A 16,513-nucleotide genomic window follows, 5' to 3' on the forward strand; every position below is an offset into this window, starting at 1 on the left:
AGGAAAGGCGAAGTCATTCCACTGAGCAATAACAGGTGTGTTATTTAAGTTTTATGATGTGGGTAGGTATAGAGAGTGATTTCCCCGCACAGATACTCGTCTAATGTACAATTTTTCAGCCCTGTTCATGGTTGTGCTCCATGCCTTGTTAGGGTTACACACAGTGTTTGTCATTTTGATGGTCTCAGCTGTCGGAGTGGATCTCTCGCCTTGTTTGTTTTTGAGGCTTTACCACAGTATGGAGGTCTGGGGGATCTGCTTATGTGGTTGCCATATGCTTCTCCCAGAGTGCCCAGGCTGCCTTTATAAATGATTTTTGTGGTGCGCTACTTCGCGCCATTGTTTCATAACTTTTAGTCGTCTGGATTGCTGTGATGCATTCGGTTGTTTTTGGTGGCTTCGGGTCGCGCCAATGTCTGCTTATTGTTTGGAGGGCCGCTACTATTATGTGGTAAATAAGGTATGTTTGGGTTTTAAGCAGATCGTTTGGCAGTAATTGTAGTAGGTAGATTTCGGGGGATTGTTGGAGATTAACTCCCGTGCTCTTCCGTATAAGAGTTGCTATGCTTGACCAGTATTCCTGTAGTACTGGGCATGACCACCAGATGTGTAGCATAGATCCTTTGGCACTTGAGCATCGCCAGCATGTGTCTGATGCTTTCGGGTTACCTTTCCTAAGCCGTACCGGTACCATGTACCATCTGTATACTATCTTTCGCGTGGTCTCCATATGGGAGGCGCACAATGAGAAGTTTTTATGTGCCCTAAACACTGTAGCCCATTGACTTTCGGTGAGTGAGTAGCCTACGTCCCGGTCCCAAGCTTTTGTAAATGTGTGGGTTGGGGCTCCTACAGTAGCATCATAGCTGGCATAGGCCAGGGATATCAATTTCCTGCGAGGTTTTAGGTTCAGGCTTATTTTTTCCACCTCCGCCAGCTGTAGACCATTTACAGAGTTATAAGAGCAAATCGTTTGCGTTTTAAGCCATGACTTAATTTGCATATACGAGAAGAGTGCCTTGCTAGGTACCCCAAACTGTGTTTGGAGGTCAGCAAATGATTTCAGTGCTGGGCCTTGGCATAAGTGTAAGAGGTGTGTGACGCCGTGAGTGCCCCACGACTGGAAGTTGAATCCTGGGATGATTAGTGCTAGTGTTTCCAGGGGCATTGCTAGTGAGGTACCTCCTTTGGTAATATATGCATCCGCGAATTGGTCCCAGATATGTAGTGTGAGTTTTGTTGTGGGGAGGACATCCTTGAATTTTGGGCGTAATTTCCTAGACATCCAGGCCAGGGTAGCTATAGTAAAGTCATTTGTGTAGAACGCTTCTAGGCGCACCCATTGTGGGGGACTGGGGCTGCCACCTACCGCCAACATTTGGCCTAGGATGGACGCTTTATAATAGTTGGTAATATTCGGCAGACCCATGCCTCCCAGTGGGAATGATTTATAGAGGGTAGCTTTTGCAATCCTAGGTCTAGCGTTGTTCAATATGAACGTATTAATTACTTTCTGTAGGTCGCAGAGAAAGCTTTTGGGGACTGCTAGGGGGATGGTCCTAAACAGGTATTGTATTCTCGGGAGGAGTAACATTTTCGCTGCTGCGATCCTGCCCACCCACGAGATGACTTTCCCCTTCCAGCTGTGTATGAGAGTTTTGAGTTCTGTTAGAAGTGGCGTGTAATTTGCTTTGTGGATACTTGCTAGAGTTTTTTGTCAGGGCTATTCCTAGGAATTTGAGATGGTCTGTGCGCCATTCATATGCAAACGACGCTTTAAGGTGAACCATCTCTGATGTGGGATGTGAATTCCCATAGCCTGAGTCTTAGATATGTTTAATTTGTAATATGAACAATTTCCATATTGGAGGATCAGCTGGTGTAATCTGGTTAAGGAGTTCTGGGGGTGTTGTAGCGTAAGGAGAATGTCATCTGCGAATAGTGTAAGTTTGTATTCTTTGTTTTTTACTTTGATGCCCTGTATTCTTGAATCGTTCCTAATTAATTGTGTGAGGGGTTCTAGAGCGAGTATGTACAATATCGGGGATAGGGGGCAGCCCTGACGGGAACCATTGGTTATACGGAAGCTGTCTGAGGAAAAACCCCCGTTCACCACCTGCGCCGAGGGGCAGGAGTACAGCGCGTGTATGAGCGCAGTAAATTGTGGGGGGAATCCAAATCTCCCGAGGACTGCGTGGAGGAAGGGCCAGTGGAGGCGATCAAAAGCTTTTTCAGCGTCTAGTGATACTAATACGCTTGGCTCACTTCCCCCCCGCAGCCCATCCAGCAAATCCAGCACCTTCCTTACCCCATCCGACCCCTGGCGCCCGCTCACAAACCCCACCTGGTCTGCGTGGACGAGTGTTGGTATGATTGGAGCCAACCTGTTGGCGAATATTTTAGCTATTATTTTAGTGTCCGTGTTGAGGAGTGAGATCGGGCGCAGGTTTTGGCTTTTGTTGGGCGGTTTCCCTGGTTTGGGAAGTGTTACTACGTGTGCCATAAGCATTTCTTTTGGCATTGTCCCAGTTGATATGATGTGGTTGTATACTGGGGTCATGTGGGGTGCTAGAATCTTAGAGAATGTTTTGTAGTAGTGGTTCGTTAGGCCATCTGGACCCGGGGATTTCCCGGCGGGCAAGGATGCTATTGTTTGTATTATTTCTTGTGTGGTTATGGGTGTCTGTATTATGTCTTTTTGTTGCTGTGTCAGTGATGGCAGGTTCGCAAGCTTTAAGAACTTATCAATGTCCGAATCTGTGGGCTGGTGGGTTTTACTGTCTTGTTGTAAATTATATAGATTGTGATAGAACTTGGCCATTTCGTCTTGTATGTCTTGGGGGTTGTAAATTTTATCTCCCTTGGTGGAAAAGAGGAAGGGAATCTTGGATTGGGCTTGTTTCTTCCTTAGCAATGCAGCTAGAACCTTCCCCGCTTTGTTACCTTGGGAGTATTGTCTCAGTTTTAGGCGTTGCATTGTATAGGACGTTTTAGCTATATGGATGTCGTTCAGGCGTTGTGTGGCAGTCGTGATCGTTGTGATGTGGGATGCATCCGGACTGATCGCGTGTGCTGCTTTAGCATCTCTAACTGTACGCAGCAGAGTCAGATATTCTTTGTTCGCTGTACGTTTAATATATGAGGCCCTGCTTATTATGAGTCCCCTTATGGTCGGTTTGTGTGCTTGCCATAATGTGGTGGGTGAGAGGCCTGGGGTATTGTTAGTTTGGAAGTATTGTTCCAGGTGTTGTGTGACTTGTGTGAGGAAAGCAGGGTCATGCAGGAGGGAGTCATTAAGGCGCCAAGGCGCCCGCCCCCTGTGTGAAAAGGTGCCTCTTATTGTGATTGTAAGTGGCGCGTGGTCAGACCACACTATATCGCCTATTTCGCAGTGCATGATTTCCGGTGTCAGTGGTCCCGATACTAGTATGTGATCTATTCTAGAGAATGACTTGTGGACTTGTGAATAATATGTAAACTCTTTTCCAACTGGATGAAGTATGCGCCATGCGTCGTGCATGTTGTGTTCCGTCATTAGCTTGAGTATGGCCTTGCTCTGTGAACCGGTCGTGGTGTGTCGTGGGGAGAGGTCGGGGAGTGTTGTGTCCATGCGGGAGTCCAGCACATGGTTTAGGTCTCCACAGACTATTGTCATTCCGGTTGTCTGGTCAGGGAGTTTGTTCAAGATTTTTTGTAGGAATTGTCTTTGATTCGTGTTGGGACTATATATACCAGCCACCACGTATTCAGTGTTGTTTATCATACAGTGCAGTATTAAGAATCTCCCTTGTGTGTCTTTCTTTATGTGTAATAGTTCAAACGTCACAGATTTGTGTATTAGGAGCGACACTCCCTTTGATTTGGAGGAGTGTGTGGCGTGGAATTGAGTCGGGTAGTCCTGATGTCCAAATTTGGGGACTCTATTGGTCACAAAATGTGTTTCCTGGATGCATAGGATATCTATTTTATCTTGTTTTGCCTCTTCTAAGAGGATGCGGCGTTTATGTGGATGGTTCAGCCCACGTGTGTTGTGGGTCCTTAGTGTTATAGACATTTGTTGGGGTTGTGATGCTGGGCCAAGGTGTATTGTACCTCTTGTGTGGGGTTTCTTTCTAGTAGTTGCCAGGGGGCAAGCGGAGAGTGGACATAAGAGTGGTTTGATTCTGACTTCTCCTGAGGAGGGTTAAGGAGGGGGGGGTGTAACCAGGGTAAGAGAACTTGGTTAGGGTGAACATGGATCTCTCCAGAGAGATTTTGGTGTGGGTTGCCCACACCTCGGGGATGGGAGTCAAATGTATATATTTTTTAAAAGAAGACAACCTAAGGTATTAAACTTGGGGTATGTTGACTCTTTTCATGCAACCATTTTACCATTAATCTATGCCAAATTGAGAAAGAAAAACAAATATATATATTTTTTGACACACATAGCAATCTAAGAATACATGCACGGAGAACACATGTACTGAGAACTTTAACCCCTTAAGGACACTTTTTAAATAAAATGGAATCATGACGGAATATATCCGTCATGTGTCCTTAAGGGGTTAAGGGTTACTGCCAAAGAACACCCCAATATGTGTTCAGCAACATCTCCTGAGTACAGTGATACCACCCATGCACAGGTGAGTCGGGTTCTCTGGGGGCTAAAATACCTTATTTGAGGTTACTGAAACATAAAACAACAAAGGATGTTACAGGATAATAGACATTCAACAGCAGATGGTAATTGCTGGACTCCTGACGGGAGAGTTACATCCTTACATCTTTCCATCAAGAAAGAACCAGAGAGCCAAGAGAGCGAGAGACCTTGTGTTCAGTTACTATATAGATATACCATAATGATGTCAGATTATAACTCTAGCCATATAAGGACAAAACCCCCAACTTACATTCCAGAGCTCTCATACAAGAAAACCTTGTGACTTATACCATATGTTACTTATGTCAAGCCACACATCCATATATATAATCAATAGAAACATAGAATATGCAATATTCTACAGGTGCGCATTCCAGTTTTCCAACTTGGAATTTTCACAGCTGGTCATCATTCACCCATGTCCCATTTGGGCACACATCTTTTTGGGGGCCTTTTTAGATATCCCAATTTATTTTCTTGCTATGAGCGTGCATATATTTGAAAAGTTGACACCCCACGGTATTGTATATGGAGTGTTTTGATGCCTTTGATGCAATCGTTTTAGTCAAAAAATTGGAGAAAACATGTGGTGGTAATTTTTCAAGTTTCATTTTTACACACACATTGCTTTTTGACTGTTTTAAGAGAGCCTATTTGTTATTGCAAGAACACTCCAGGTTGTTTTCTGCAAGGCCTCCTGAGTACACAGATGCTCCCCATGCATAGGTTTGCCAGGATTTTGGGAAGGTTCAGTTACAATTGTATGACTTGTAATTTAAGTTGAAATTGAGAGTATTTCTTCTGACAGGTCTATCTTTAGTTTGGGGCTTATCACATACCCCAGCTTTATTTATTGCCATGAAAGTGTATACATTTGAAACGTAGATACCCCAAGGTATTGTATAAGGAGTGCTTTGATGCCTTTGATGCAACCGTTTTAGCCCAAACAAACTGGAGAAAGTGTGTGCTGATAATTTTTCAATTTTCATTTTTACACACACGTTGCTTTTTGACTATTTAGGAGAGCCTGTTGTTGGTTATTGCAAGACAACACTCCAGGTTGTTTTCTGCAAGGCCTCCTGCGTACACCCATGCGCCCCACAAATAAGGTAAACGTAACCAAACCCCCCCCCAAAAAAAACTGATCTGCAAATGTTAACAAAATAAATAAAAATTAAAAGTTAATATATATATATTTTACATTTTTAAAAATGATTTCTTACATTTTCTTCACTGAGTGCCTCGATCCCTCGAAGCACTCAGCACAAGCGGAGCATTGGAAGCCAAGCCTGCCTGGTGGCTTGCGATGCTCTGATTTACTGCCGGGCGCCTCATCGAGCAACCCGGAAGTGATTGCTCCGGGGGGAGCGATCACCAGACGCGCGGCAGTAAGGAGAGGTATTGCACAATGTCTCGGCATTGAGGCATCGCTGCAATACCAGAGTGGCTGGGAGCGATCATGATCAAATTTGCCGCAGACGTATCAGGTACGTCTGCGGTCCTTAATGACAGTTATTTTATCGGACGTACCTGATACGTCCGCGGTCGGGAAGGGGTTAACTTAGAAATTCTCATCTCCTGCTCTGTTAATAGCTTGCTAGACCCAGCAGGAGCTTCTTGTGTGTAATTAAAATGTTAAAAACATTTATAGCTAGGTACATAGGATTGAAATGAAACTAATTTGTTTTCATTCAGGTTGCATCAATCACAGCCAGGAGAGGCCTAGCTAGGGCTGCATAAGCAGAAACGAAAGTGATTTACCTTCTAAATGGCAGTGAATTGAGCAGTAAAACTACAGGTGCATGATCTATACACCCAAACTGCTTCAATAAACTAAAGTTGTTTTGGTGACTATAGTGTCCCTTTAAATATTCCCATTGATACCAGAACAATAAGGGAAATCCCTGAACATGAAGGCCTGCTGCTTCTGGCTGGATGCTTAAATGGATTTTTCTAGGCTTCCTACTATCTGGACTTACCAGTCAATATGTCGCTTTAAGCTGCGGAGTCATAATAATGTAGCTTGTTCGTGACAAACATATAGCTGATATTTTCACATGGTCTTTGTACCTAGATCTGTATAAGTTCATTCCGGATATTCTATTGTTATAATATTTGTTAATTATATGTTTATATGCTAATTTCACTCGCGATAATACAAGCTGCACAAGGATCTTAAAATAACCATAGGCTCTACTGTAAGTCCTTCATCCCTATCTAAAGAGGTCATTTTAAGTATTTGGTTGTTTTGTTCTCAGAACAATAATTTAACATCTTTGGCATATCTGCCTATTTATGTGTCTGTTGCCACAATTTATCCTGTGCCACTGGTCATCATCTTTTCATTGTGTCTTACTAATTAAATATTACCTAATTATACTGATCAACAGTCTCTAGTCATTTTGATTGTAATGTTTGGCATGGTTTGTACTATTTACAGTAACATTTGTTATCATTGAACATATGTCCTGATGCTGTTGGCCTACATTTTCTACTTAGAATTAGTAGTTGCCACAATTTTTATGGTTCATCCTGGTATTCTGTCACTACTATCTGAATGATGTGCTCCTTCTTGCCTTTGCCTAGTAATAGCTGCTATTTGTGTTATTGACGAAACAGTAAAAAGTCTGTCATTAGCAAATACATAGTTCAAGAGCACAGTGGGGTTTTTAGTTTACTTGCTTCTCCATATTTGATAGCAGGGTATAACCCATTTCATTTAACAGTGTCTGGCATTTCAAGGCTTGTTCCAGCCTGGTGTCTGGCCTTTGACAAGGTTCTGATTTTCAAAGTGACATTCGTTTAGTTTTTATTATCTACACTTGAGAAGGACATTACTCTAATCTATTTTATTATTATAATCCACAGCTAGACAGATGTAAGATAGGGGTCTCATTTCTTACAGAAGTTTGACATTTCTTACAGGAGGTATTAGTCTAGAGTTGTTTCTTCTATAGGTTTGGTTATCATAACCATAAATCCTACCGGATACTATAATTCTCCAAGATTATTCCCTACATTGGACTACCAGGGAGTTGCTGACCAGCAGCCTATGAAGTACGTGCCTGAGCAGATATTATGACAATGTCCTATTCATTACTATTTGATAAGGCTTATTAGGTCTTTGCAACTATTAGCTGTATTTGACCGCTCTTCCTCCCACTATATACACTGTATGGATATTACTCATAAGTAGATGCTGTCATGTTTGAAAAGGAATAAGGAAAATGGCTTCATACGTACAGTGATTTTCTTTTTCTTATTATACATGGTAGCATTACATTCCCACCCATCTACTATGAGAATTTTGAAGCTAATTACAAAGACTGCCTAATGGAAGGAGGAGGAGGATCTATTTATACCAGTTTCAGAGTTCTATTTCCTGTCCTTTCTTCTGTGAGGGGAGGAGCTAACCCATGAGTAAATGCTGCCACGAATAATGATCAGGAAAAGAAAGTTATGGTAAGTATGAAAAATTTAGCTTTAATTTAGAGATGTGAATAATGAAATGAAATCTAGAAATCAACAACTCATGCAACTGGGCAGGTCTATCATACTGTATTGTCAAAAGCTCTGCGCTTAGCAACTGGTAATCAGCATAGAAAAAGCATACCCAGAGGAGATATGAATCAATGTTTTCAATTTCTCCTCTTTGGTTACAATGTGTGTTGTGGCTGTGCCTGAACTGGATTGTGAAATCATTTGCTAAATCGTTAAAAGGACACTTCAGTCCCCTAAAGTATTTCAGCTTCCTGTAGGAGTTCACTACATTTTCACGCTGGCTTATTGGATAAAAGTCCCAATTCAAAGACAAAATTGTCCCTTTTAGTAACACCTAAACCTGTCAACCAGACAGCAGGGGGGTTGGGGGGAGGAACAGCCCTAACTGTTTTAAATTGTAGTTCAGATAAGATGTAAGTGCTTCCTATGATGTTTCTCTATCACTAATGGAAAGTAGTGAGAAGCATCTGAGTGGACATAAATCATCAGTATTCATGACTTCACTGAGATTGTTATTGGTTGGGTTGCAATAAAGAGTCTGGATGATCAAATATGGGATAAAGGTAAGTTTAACTGCTTTTAATCCTATTTTTAAAACATGATATTAAAGTTGTATGTGGATTTTTTTAATTTTTTTTTTTTAATCGGAGTATTGCTTTACTATACATTTAAAAGACTAAAAAAATTCTATACACAAGTAACAGGTGATTTTCAATGTTGTATTGAATGATGTAATTCCCATAAAAGTGAAAGATCCCCTTTAAACAATAGAGAAAAGAAAATCCTATGGTTTACCCTGCTGTGATTAATGTAAATATATTTTCACATGCCCAGTCTTAAATGAGACTTGAATGTCAATTTACATTTCTAAATGTAACGTTCTACATTACTCGTGGCCAATGGCAATTTTGAGGTCACCCTAGGGAACAGCACACAAGCTAGCCAAAATGACCTGTCATTTACAAAGTGTAACCCAACAAGATCAATAATGCACGGTCTCAAATTAGCATTTACTCTACAAGTCATTTACAGTTTTAAAACGGTTTTGAAAAGCAGTTTTTGTTTGGAAATTAGCTAAATTACCCTTCACAGTCCTAAATAAAAATAAAAATACACACACACACACACACACATATATATATATATATATATATATATATATTATTTTTTTGTTTTTGTTTAAGTGTGCAATACAATAGAAAACACTGCTACAGAAATACAACTTCTTATAGATTCTGTTCCTGATAAAAGACAGATAAAAGACAATGCATTTATTAAGGTCTAATTAAATATCTTGTTTTTTCAAATGACAACACAGTGATGTATTTTCAAAACACATGTAAAAGCAGTAATGTTGCAAAAGAGAAACCGAAATGATGAAAAGAAAGATGTAAACCAGTATAACTATTATACACATGAACAAGTTCATTGTTTTTGATTAACATACAGCCAAAGCAAAGACATATTTGGGCCAATTTCGGTTACCTTTCTCTTTAACAAGAGCTTGTCTTGAGATCGTCCCGAGTGTATTGCTTGCAATACAGGTATAGTTGCGCTTTATATCATCAGGGGTTATACTTTTTATGTTCAAGAACTTTGTGATGGTCTTATCTCCAACAGAGGATGTAACAACGCTAAATATAAAAAAATATATATATATATATTAAAAAAAAATTAAAAAAAATCGAACACTGATAGATCGCAAACTCAAAGGGACTCATTTATTCTTTTCAATTCTAAAAGTTAAATAGCTTGAAACAAAACCGTCAAAAAAATCACTACGGTTTCTAAAAATGTATACATCAATTAAGTACAATTTGCACCTTTTTTAATTACAAAACCACAAATGAGGCATATGCACTGCAAATAGAAGACAACATACATTTGTTTGCATTACTTATTTATAGTAAAATAATATGTGTAATAATGGTAAAAGAGAACTTGAATACTGCTTGCCATTTTTTTTTTTAAACACTTAAGGTTAAGATCCTCTTTATCAACTGTAATTAGTAGAGTTTTCAATTTTATTAACTCCTTAAATAAGGTCTTCCTATAAACCACAGTAATTATCCCTGCACTTAATACTGTGTGATTGGTGCGGTTCTACATAGCTGTGAATTCTATTCTGTATTCCAGATTAATCAAACCGGTCACCAGTTTATGTGATGTATTAAATATATAATAAATATATGCATAGCATCACGAGCAAACGATGGAACACTGATGCCATTAAGATTGCAGGTCCTGATGTTGCATCAACAATTCTACGTTGCTAATCACTGAGAACCTGCGCACCATTGTTATCCACGATGGGATGGATAGTGTAGACCTACCCATTTGTATTATCCAAGTGACTATTATCTTTAACCCCTTAAGGACCAAACTTCTGGAATAAAAGGGAATCATAACATGTCACACATGTCATGTGTCCTTAAGGGGTTAAAGCAGAAACTGGGCTTTAAGTGAAACGATTTGAAAATGAGGCCAGGTCAAAAATGGATAGCTGAACAAAAGAGATATTAGGCTAATAAGGGACAAACCATCATCTAAAAACAGAATGAGTTTTTCTATTTTGAAGTTAGAGCATGTCCAGGAACAATTGTTACACCACCCCACTAAGCCTGGTCACCTTACAAGTATGGAGTCCATATTTACAGCTCTTTGCTATTTTAAGTAACAATTTAGGCATCATAAGCACTTCAACGGTTCCTGGAGTGTGTGTGCACCAGGTTTCACATCACTACTACTAGTCAACATTTAGTAGAGATTCTCAGTCTCCAGCAGCCTGAAGCCTGGCCTCCAATTACAATATACTGAAGGTGGAGCTATTTTTTACACCTTGCGCCCTACCAAGTCATACCAGGGACTGTGTACTGATTTGCCGAGAGCGTTCAGCTGACACTCTCAACCAATCACTGCTCACTTTTTTTTATGGTGTGAAGCAGAGCTATATTGTCACTTATTCACGGATTCCAAGAATTGTACCCTGGTTTAATATCAAACATTTAAGAATAGTTTAATATAAACTGATGGTCTATTGTTCCATTAAGACATTGCCGACACTTTTATTAGTGGTTCTCAGGTGTTGACGTACAGTGTCTTAAAACATCATCAATACTAAATTGGTACCTTGCAGTAATATTTATTTTTGGGTCAGTATTTTCAGCATTCTTTCCATCAATCAACCACCAAATATCAGTGTGTGAATTCTTTATGAAACTGAAGTCAACGTTGCAAGGTAGTAGCATCTCTTCACCTAAAGAAAATATTGGTGTTGAAAGTACACAATTATCAGCAGGCTCTTAATGCTGAAACCAATTTAGCACGAGTGACATACCCCTAAACACATTGCTAGATTGACACATAAAACTATATAAATATAAAACTATGAATGGATTATCAAAATCTTTTTAAAGCTGAAGGTGTACCATTATTAGTCACCAAGGAGTGATATGGCAAGATTTCAACTCAAGCCTGACTAAAAAGGCTTGCCAAGTGGTTGGGCTCTTAGCCTTGTTGCCACTCCAGGGTCGTTGTGTCTACATTCTATGTCTCACTGCTGGCTTGCGAGTGCTCGCTCCCCGTATGACACCAAGATAAACACTCAAGTGGGAGTGGGAGAGGCTGTCAGTGCAGTTCTTCTGCTTAAGTTTCCGCCCCAGATTCCAATGGGCCTAGGTACGTCTGCACTGTATAATGAAATTTTTTACTGTACACTAGCCTTATTGTCATTTTCTGATGGGCAAGCCTGTACAAGTGCTGCCTTGTTCATTTTAAGTGCCATCTCATATTTTATATTATACGTATTTTATACGTATTGTGCAATACAGGTAAATAAGCAAATAAAAAAAATATTAAAATAAAGGGTATGCAATTGAAATCATAAATTGTGAAGACAAACATAACAGTTTACATACCTGGTGCAAATGAATAAGTAGTTTTATTGTTTGGGGATGTCATAGAAGGTGGTCGTGCACGTGTCGGAGAAGCTGAAATAAATACATATTTCTATTCACTACAGAAATCTATTATGTCATGCAACATGTAAACAAAAAATATAAAAATGAAATTGAAAAGATATTTAATTTTGTAGTTCCTGCACTAGTCCTAATCCCCAAGATTCATAGCTGCAACAGGAAACTCTTTCAATCCCCCGTGGTACAAACATTCAGCTGGAGTACAAAGAGTATTAAATTGAAAGTATACATAGTTCAGCACTAGCTGAACTTTTTCTTTTTTTTATTCTCTATTTTTGTTGTGCACAGGTAATAACACAAGCTTGTCTTGCCACGAAAGCGACAGGCTTCAACATGATACAGCATTGATAAACAGTAGTGTGGCAGTTTAGATATTGGCACTTTTTTATGAGAACAGTTAACGTGTTACCGATTATATTATAAATTCTGTGTGGTCTAACGGCATGTAATTCCTTTGCATTAGCTGCAGGCGTGACTTACGAGCGTGAGTTGCAAAAGGTAGATGGTGTTGGTGTGAAACTAATAACAGAAACCATGTGAATTTCTTACTAGTATACCTGCTTCCTACCGAGTTGTGGACCTCTGTGGTGTCTAGGTAGTGAGCCCAGGGTAACTTAAGGCGAGGGCTTGTGAGTGTGACAACTGTGGTGCAGGATGGTTATAGGACAGATGAACCTTGAGGGACAATCAACAAAATTGGATAACTTGCTATGGCGCATAAAGATGGTAAGTGGGGCATCTACTGTTATGTACGCGGGTCAAATATATCGGAGCTGGGAGCAGGGATGGCCGTAGTCAAGGGAGGCAATTGGGTCTCGTCTTGCCCGGTTTTGACCAGTACGGCCGTTCTGCTGTGGGCAGTATAGGGAGAGTGAGCCCTAAGTGTAGTACAACATTTGAACAGAACTAAAGCATGAACAAAAACAACTTAAAAGGAGGAGATAGGGGACAAGTCCTAGCACCAACATTGCTGTTTTCAGGTGGTAGGTATGTCTGCTGCTCCTCGGGATGCCAGAGTGAACGGTACTGCGGTAGCGGGATTCCAGGTGGTGGTAGTGGGTCGAGCGATATGGCCAGGTCCCAGGGAGGACAGGATAGCGTCCATTTCAGATGCTTCTGTGATTCTGCACCATTGTGCTGGAATAGCAGCGTACGCAACGTGCCCCATCGATACTTCAGGCCGTGGGACGTGAGCGTGGATGTCAGGGGTCTCAGTGACTTCTTCCACTGTAGTGTTGAGCGAGAGAGGTCAAAGTGGTATGGTGTCTTCCCCCTAGTGCCTTGTAAGATGGCTGCTCTGTCTTGTCCGTTTTGAAATTTAATCAAGAGGTTAAATGGACTGAGACTTGGGTAGGCGAAACATGCCATCCAGCTGTATACCCTTTGCTATTTTAGGGGGTAATAATGCCATAAACAACCTACGTAGGAAGTGTGGCATCTCTGTCATGGTGGTGGCGTCAGATATACCTCTGATCTTCAGGTGTTTCCACTTCCTCTTATCCTCTAGAGCTGCTAGCTGGCTGTCTAAGTTCATCTGAGCTGTGGTGAGGTCCCTCACTTGCTTCTGCAGGTCTGAGATTTGGGGGGTATGCTCTTCCACCGTTTGTTCCATTTTGGCTAAGCAGCCAGTGAACCCCCGGACATCCTCCAGGACTTGGGATATGTCGGAGGTCAGCCAGAAGGTTAGGGAGGATGGCCGTGGTAATCGGGGTTGAGCAGTTTGCTGCCTCCGCAGGTGGCCTGGGGGGTCCCTGGAAGCCCAGGCAGCTGAGTTATGCATGGTGAGCTCATCCGAGACGTTGGAGAAATCATCCAGCACGTCCGCCATGTCTGGCCCACTCACACCATGCGGCCTTCTAAAGAGCTCGCTAATGTCAGGTGAGAACCCGGTCAGGCCTCGTTTTTTTTGTTCTTTCGCCCCATATGCTTGCAGATACTGTCGGCTTTGATTAGGGTGATTTGAGCTCCAAAAAGGATCCCTTTTTAAGGCTTTATCATGCTTAGTCAATAGAGCTCCGCGGATATGCGACCACCGCGATCGTGAGTTGGTCCCGCCCCCCCACTAGTTGTACTTTAATTTATGAAAGGGAGCTGTATTATCTGGGAGTGGAGGGATATATGTAGCTGTATTATCTGGGAGTGGAGGCATAAAGGATGCTGTTTTATCTGGGAGTGGAGGGATATAGGGATCTGTATTATCTGGGAGTGGAGGGATATAGGGTGCTGTTTTATCTGGGAGTGGAGGGACATAGGGAGCTGTATTATCTGGGAGTGGAGGGATATAGGGAGCTGTATTATCTGGGAGTGGAGGGATAAAGGGTGCTGTTTTATCTGGGAGTAGAGGGACATAGGTATTATCTGGGGTGGATATAGGGTACTGTATTATCTGGGAGTGGAGGGATACAGGGAGCTTGTTTATCGGGGAGTGGAGGAATACATGGTACTGTTTTATCGGGGAGTGGCGGGATACATGGTGCTGTTGTATCTGAGAGTGGAGGGATATAGGTAGCCGTATTATCTGGGGTGGGTTTAGGGAGCTGTATTATCTGGGAGTGGAGGGATATAGGTAGCTGTATTATCTGGGGTGGATATAGGGAGCAATATTATCTGGGAGTGGAGGGGTATAGGGTGCTGTGTTATCTGGGAGTGGAGGGATATAGGGTGCTGTGTTATCTGGGAGTGGAGGGATATAGGGAGCTGTATTATCTGGGAGTGGAGGGATATAAGGAGCTGTATTATCTGGGAGTGGAAGGATGTAGGGAGCTGTTTTATCCTGGAGTGGAGGGATATAGGGAGCTGTATTATCTGGGGTGGATATAGGGAGCTGTATTATCTGGGAATGGAGGGATATAGGGAGCTGTATTATCTGGGAGTGGAGGGATATAGGGAGCTGTATTATCTGGGAGTGGAGGGATATAAGGAGCTGTATTATCTGGGAGTGGAAGGATGTAGGGTGCTGTTTTATCCTGGAGTGGAGGGATATAGGTAGCTGTATTATCTGGGGTTGATATAGGGTGCTGTATTATCTGGGAGTGGAGGGATATAGGGTGCTTGCTGTGTTACCTGGGGTGGATATAGGGAGCTGTGTAATCTGTGTTGGGGGGTATAGGCTGCTCCATTATCTTGGAGTGGCACTCTTACTAGTGGATGTTGAATCACCATTATTGTTCTACCAAGCTGCAAGTAAAGTTTTGTTGGTTTATTTTCAACTACTGAGTCATCCTGGTCCCAGTGCTAGGAAAGTGTATATCGGATTATGTTGATCACTGATAGAGGCACTGTTTAATATCAATATGTCCCAATCTCCATGTACCTCTGCGGCAGCTCAGGACTCCTGGCCTTTTCCAGCCCATGCAGTGGTCCCCGAGTTCTCAAGCTGCAGGGAGGCGTGACTAATGCTGCACAAACAAATTGATTTAACTCCTAAATGGCAGAGAATTGAGCAGTGAGACTGAAGGGGGATGACCTATACACCAAAACTGCTTCATTAAGCTAAAGTTATTTTTGTGCCCTGACAATTTACACTTTACAAGGGCATTAGAGTAATCATATTAGCCGATGGGTGAGGCAGTTTCTACACATTTCGATCATGGTTTTTAGTTCTATGGCTGTTAGATCACCTTTTTAGGTTTGCTGCCTTTAATAACTCAGGTTCTGCTTCTGAATATTCTATCTTTTTTTGGCTCTTATGCACATTTTTGAGAAGCATATTTAGTCGATTCAAGATCGTTTGTTATAGTAATATGTCACTTTTAATGGTTTAAAAAAATTGCCCAACTGTAAGGACAGTGCATGAGCATGTATGGCACTGCTGAAGAAAAAGCAAAGCATGCATGTTCAACCCAAGGCATCATGGGATAGGAAACCTATCTTAACTGGGAAGAACAGCAGTAGTAAGTAAGATTGGTATTTTTTTTGTGTGTTTTTTTTAATTTATTTTTTACTTACTGTATATACTCGAGTATAAGCAGAGTTTTTCGGCACATTTTTTGTGATGAAAAAGCACCCCTCGGCTCATACTCGAGTCCCTGTCTGTATTATGGCAATTTATATTGCCATAATACAGATCAGGAACGCCAGGCTCATTACAAGCCCGGCGGTCCTGTTGGGGACCGAAGCAAGCTGTTACTTACCTTTGTAGCAGCTTCGGTCAGCTCATAGTGTAAGTCTCGCGAGACCCGCGCCCATCAGAGCAGACCGCGAGACTTGCACTGTGAGCTGAACGGAGCTGCTACAAAGGTAAGTAACAGCTTGCTCCGGCCCCCCCACTGAACAGCCAATGCCACTGGACCACCAGGGAATAATATAGCCCCCCCTCCATGGCCAGGTATCAAGCAGGGAGGAGAGACAAAAAAATAAAATTAAAATAAAAAGTGGTAGAACCCCAGCTGTA

General features: G+C 41.7%; 1 protein-coding gene across 4 annotated transcripts in view; it reads right to left on the reverse strand.

Annotated features, from left to right (window-relative positions):
* IL1RAP (interleukin 1 receptor accessory protein) overlaps positions 1 to 16,513 on the reverse strand; it is a 280,512-nt gene that overhangs the window by 18,734 nt on the left and 245,265 nt on the right. For all 4 annotated transcript variants that reach the window (XM_063442792.1, XM_063442790.1, XM_063442791.1 and 1 more), the window contains 3 exons: positions 12,061 to 12,132; positions 11,273 to 11,399; positions 9,629 to 9,777 (listed from right to left, as the gene is read on the reverse strand). In XM_063442792.1, coding sequence (XP_063298862.1) covers positions 9,629 to 9,777; positions 11,273 to 11,399; positions 12,061 to 12,132 — 348 coding nt within the window. The remainder of the gene's footprint in view (positions 1 to 9,628; positions 9,778 to 11,272; positions 11,400 to 12,060; positions 12,133 to 16,513) is intronic.

This window comes from Pelobates fuscus, chromosome 2, assembly GCF_036172605.1.
Source record: "Pelobates fuscus isolate aPelFus1 chromosome 2, aPelFus1.pri, whole genome shotgun sequence".
Lineage (NCBI taxonomy): Eukaryota > Metazoa > Chordata > Amphibia > Anura > Pelobatidae > Pelobates > Pelobates fuscus.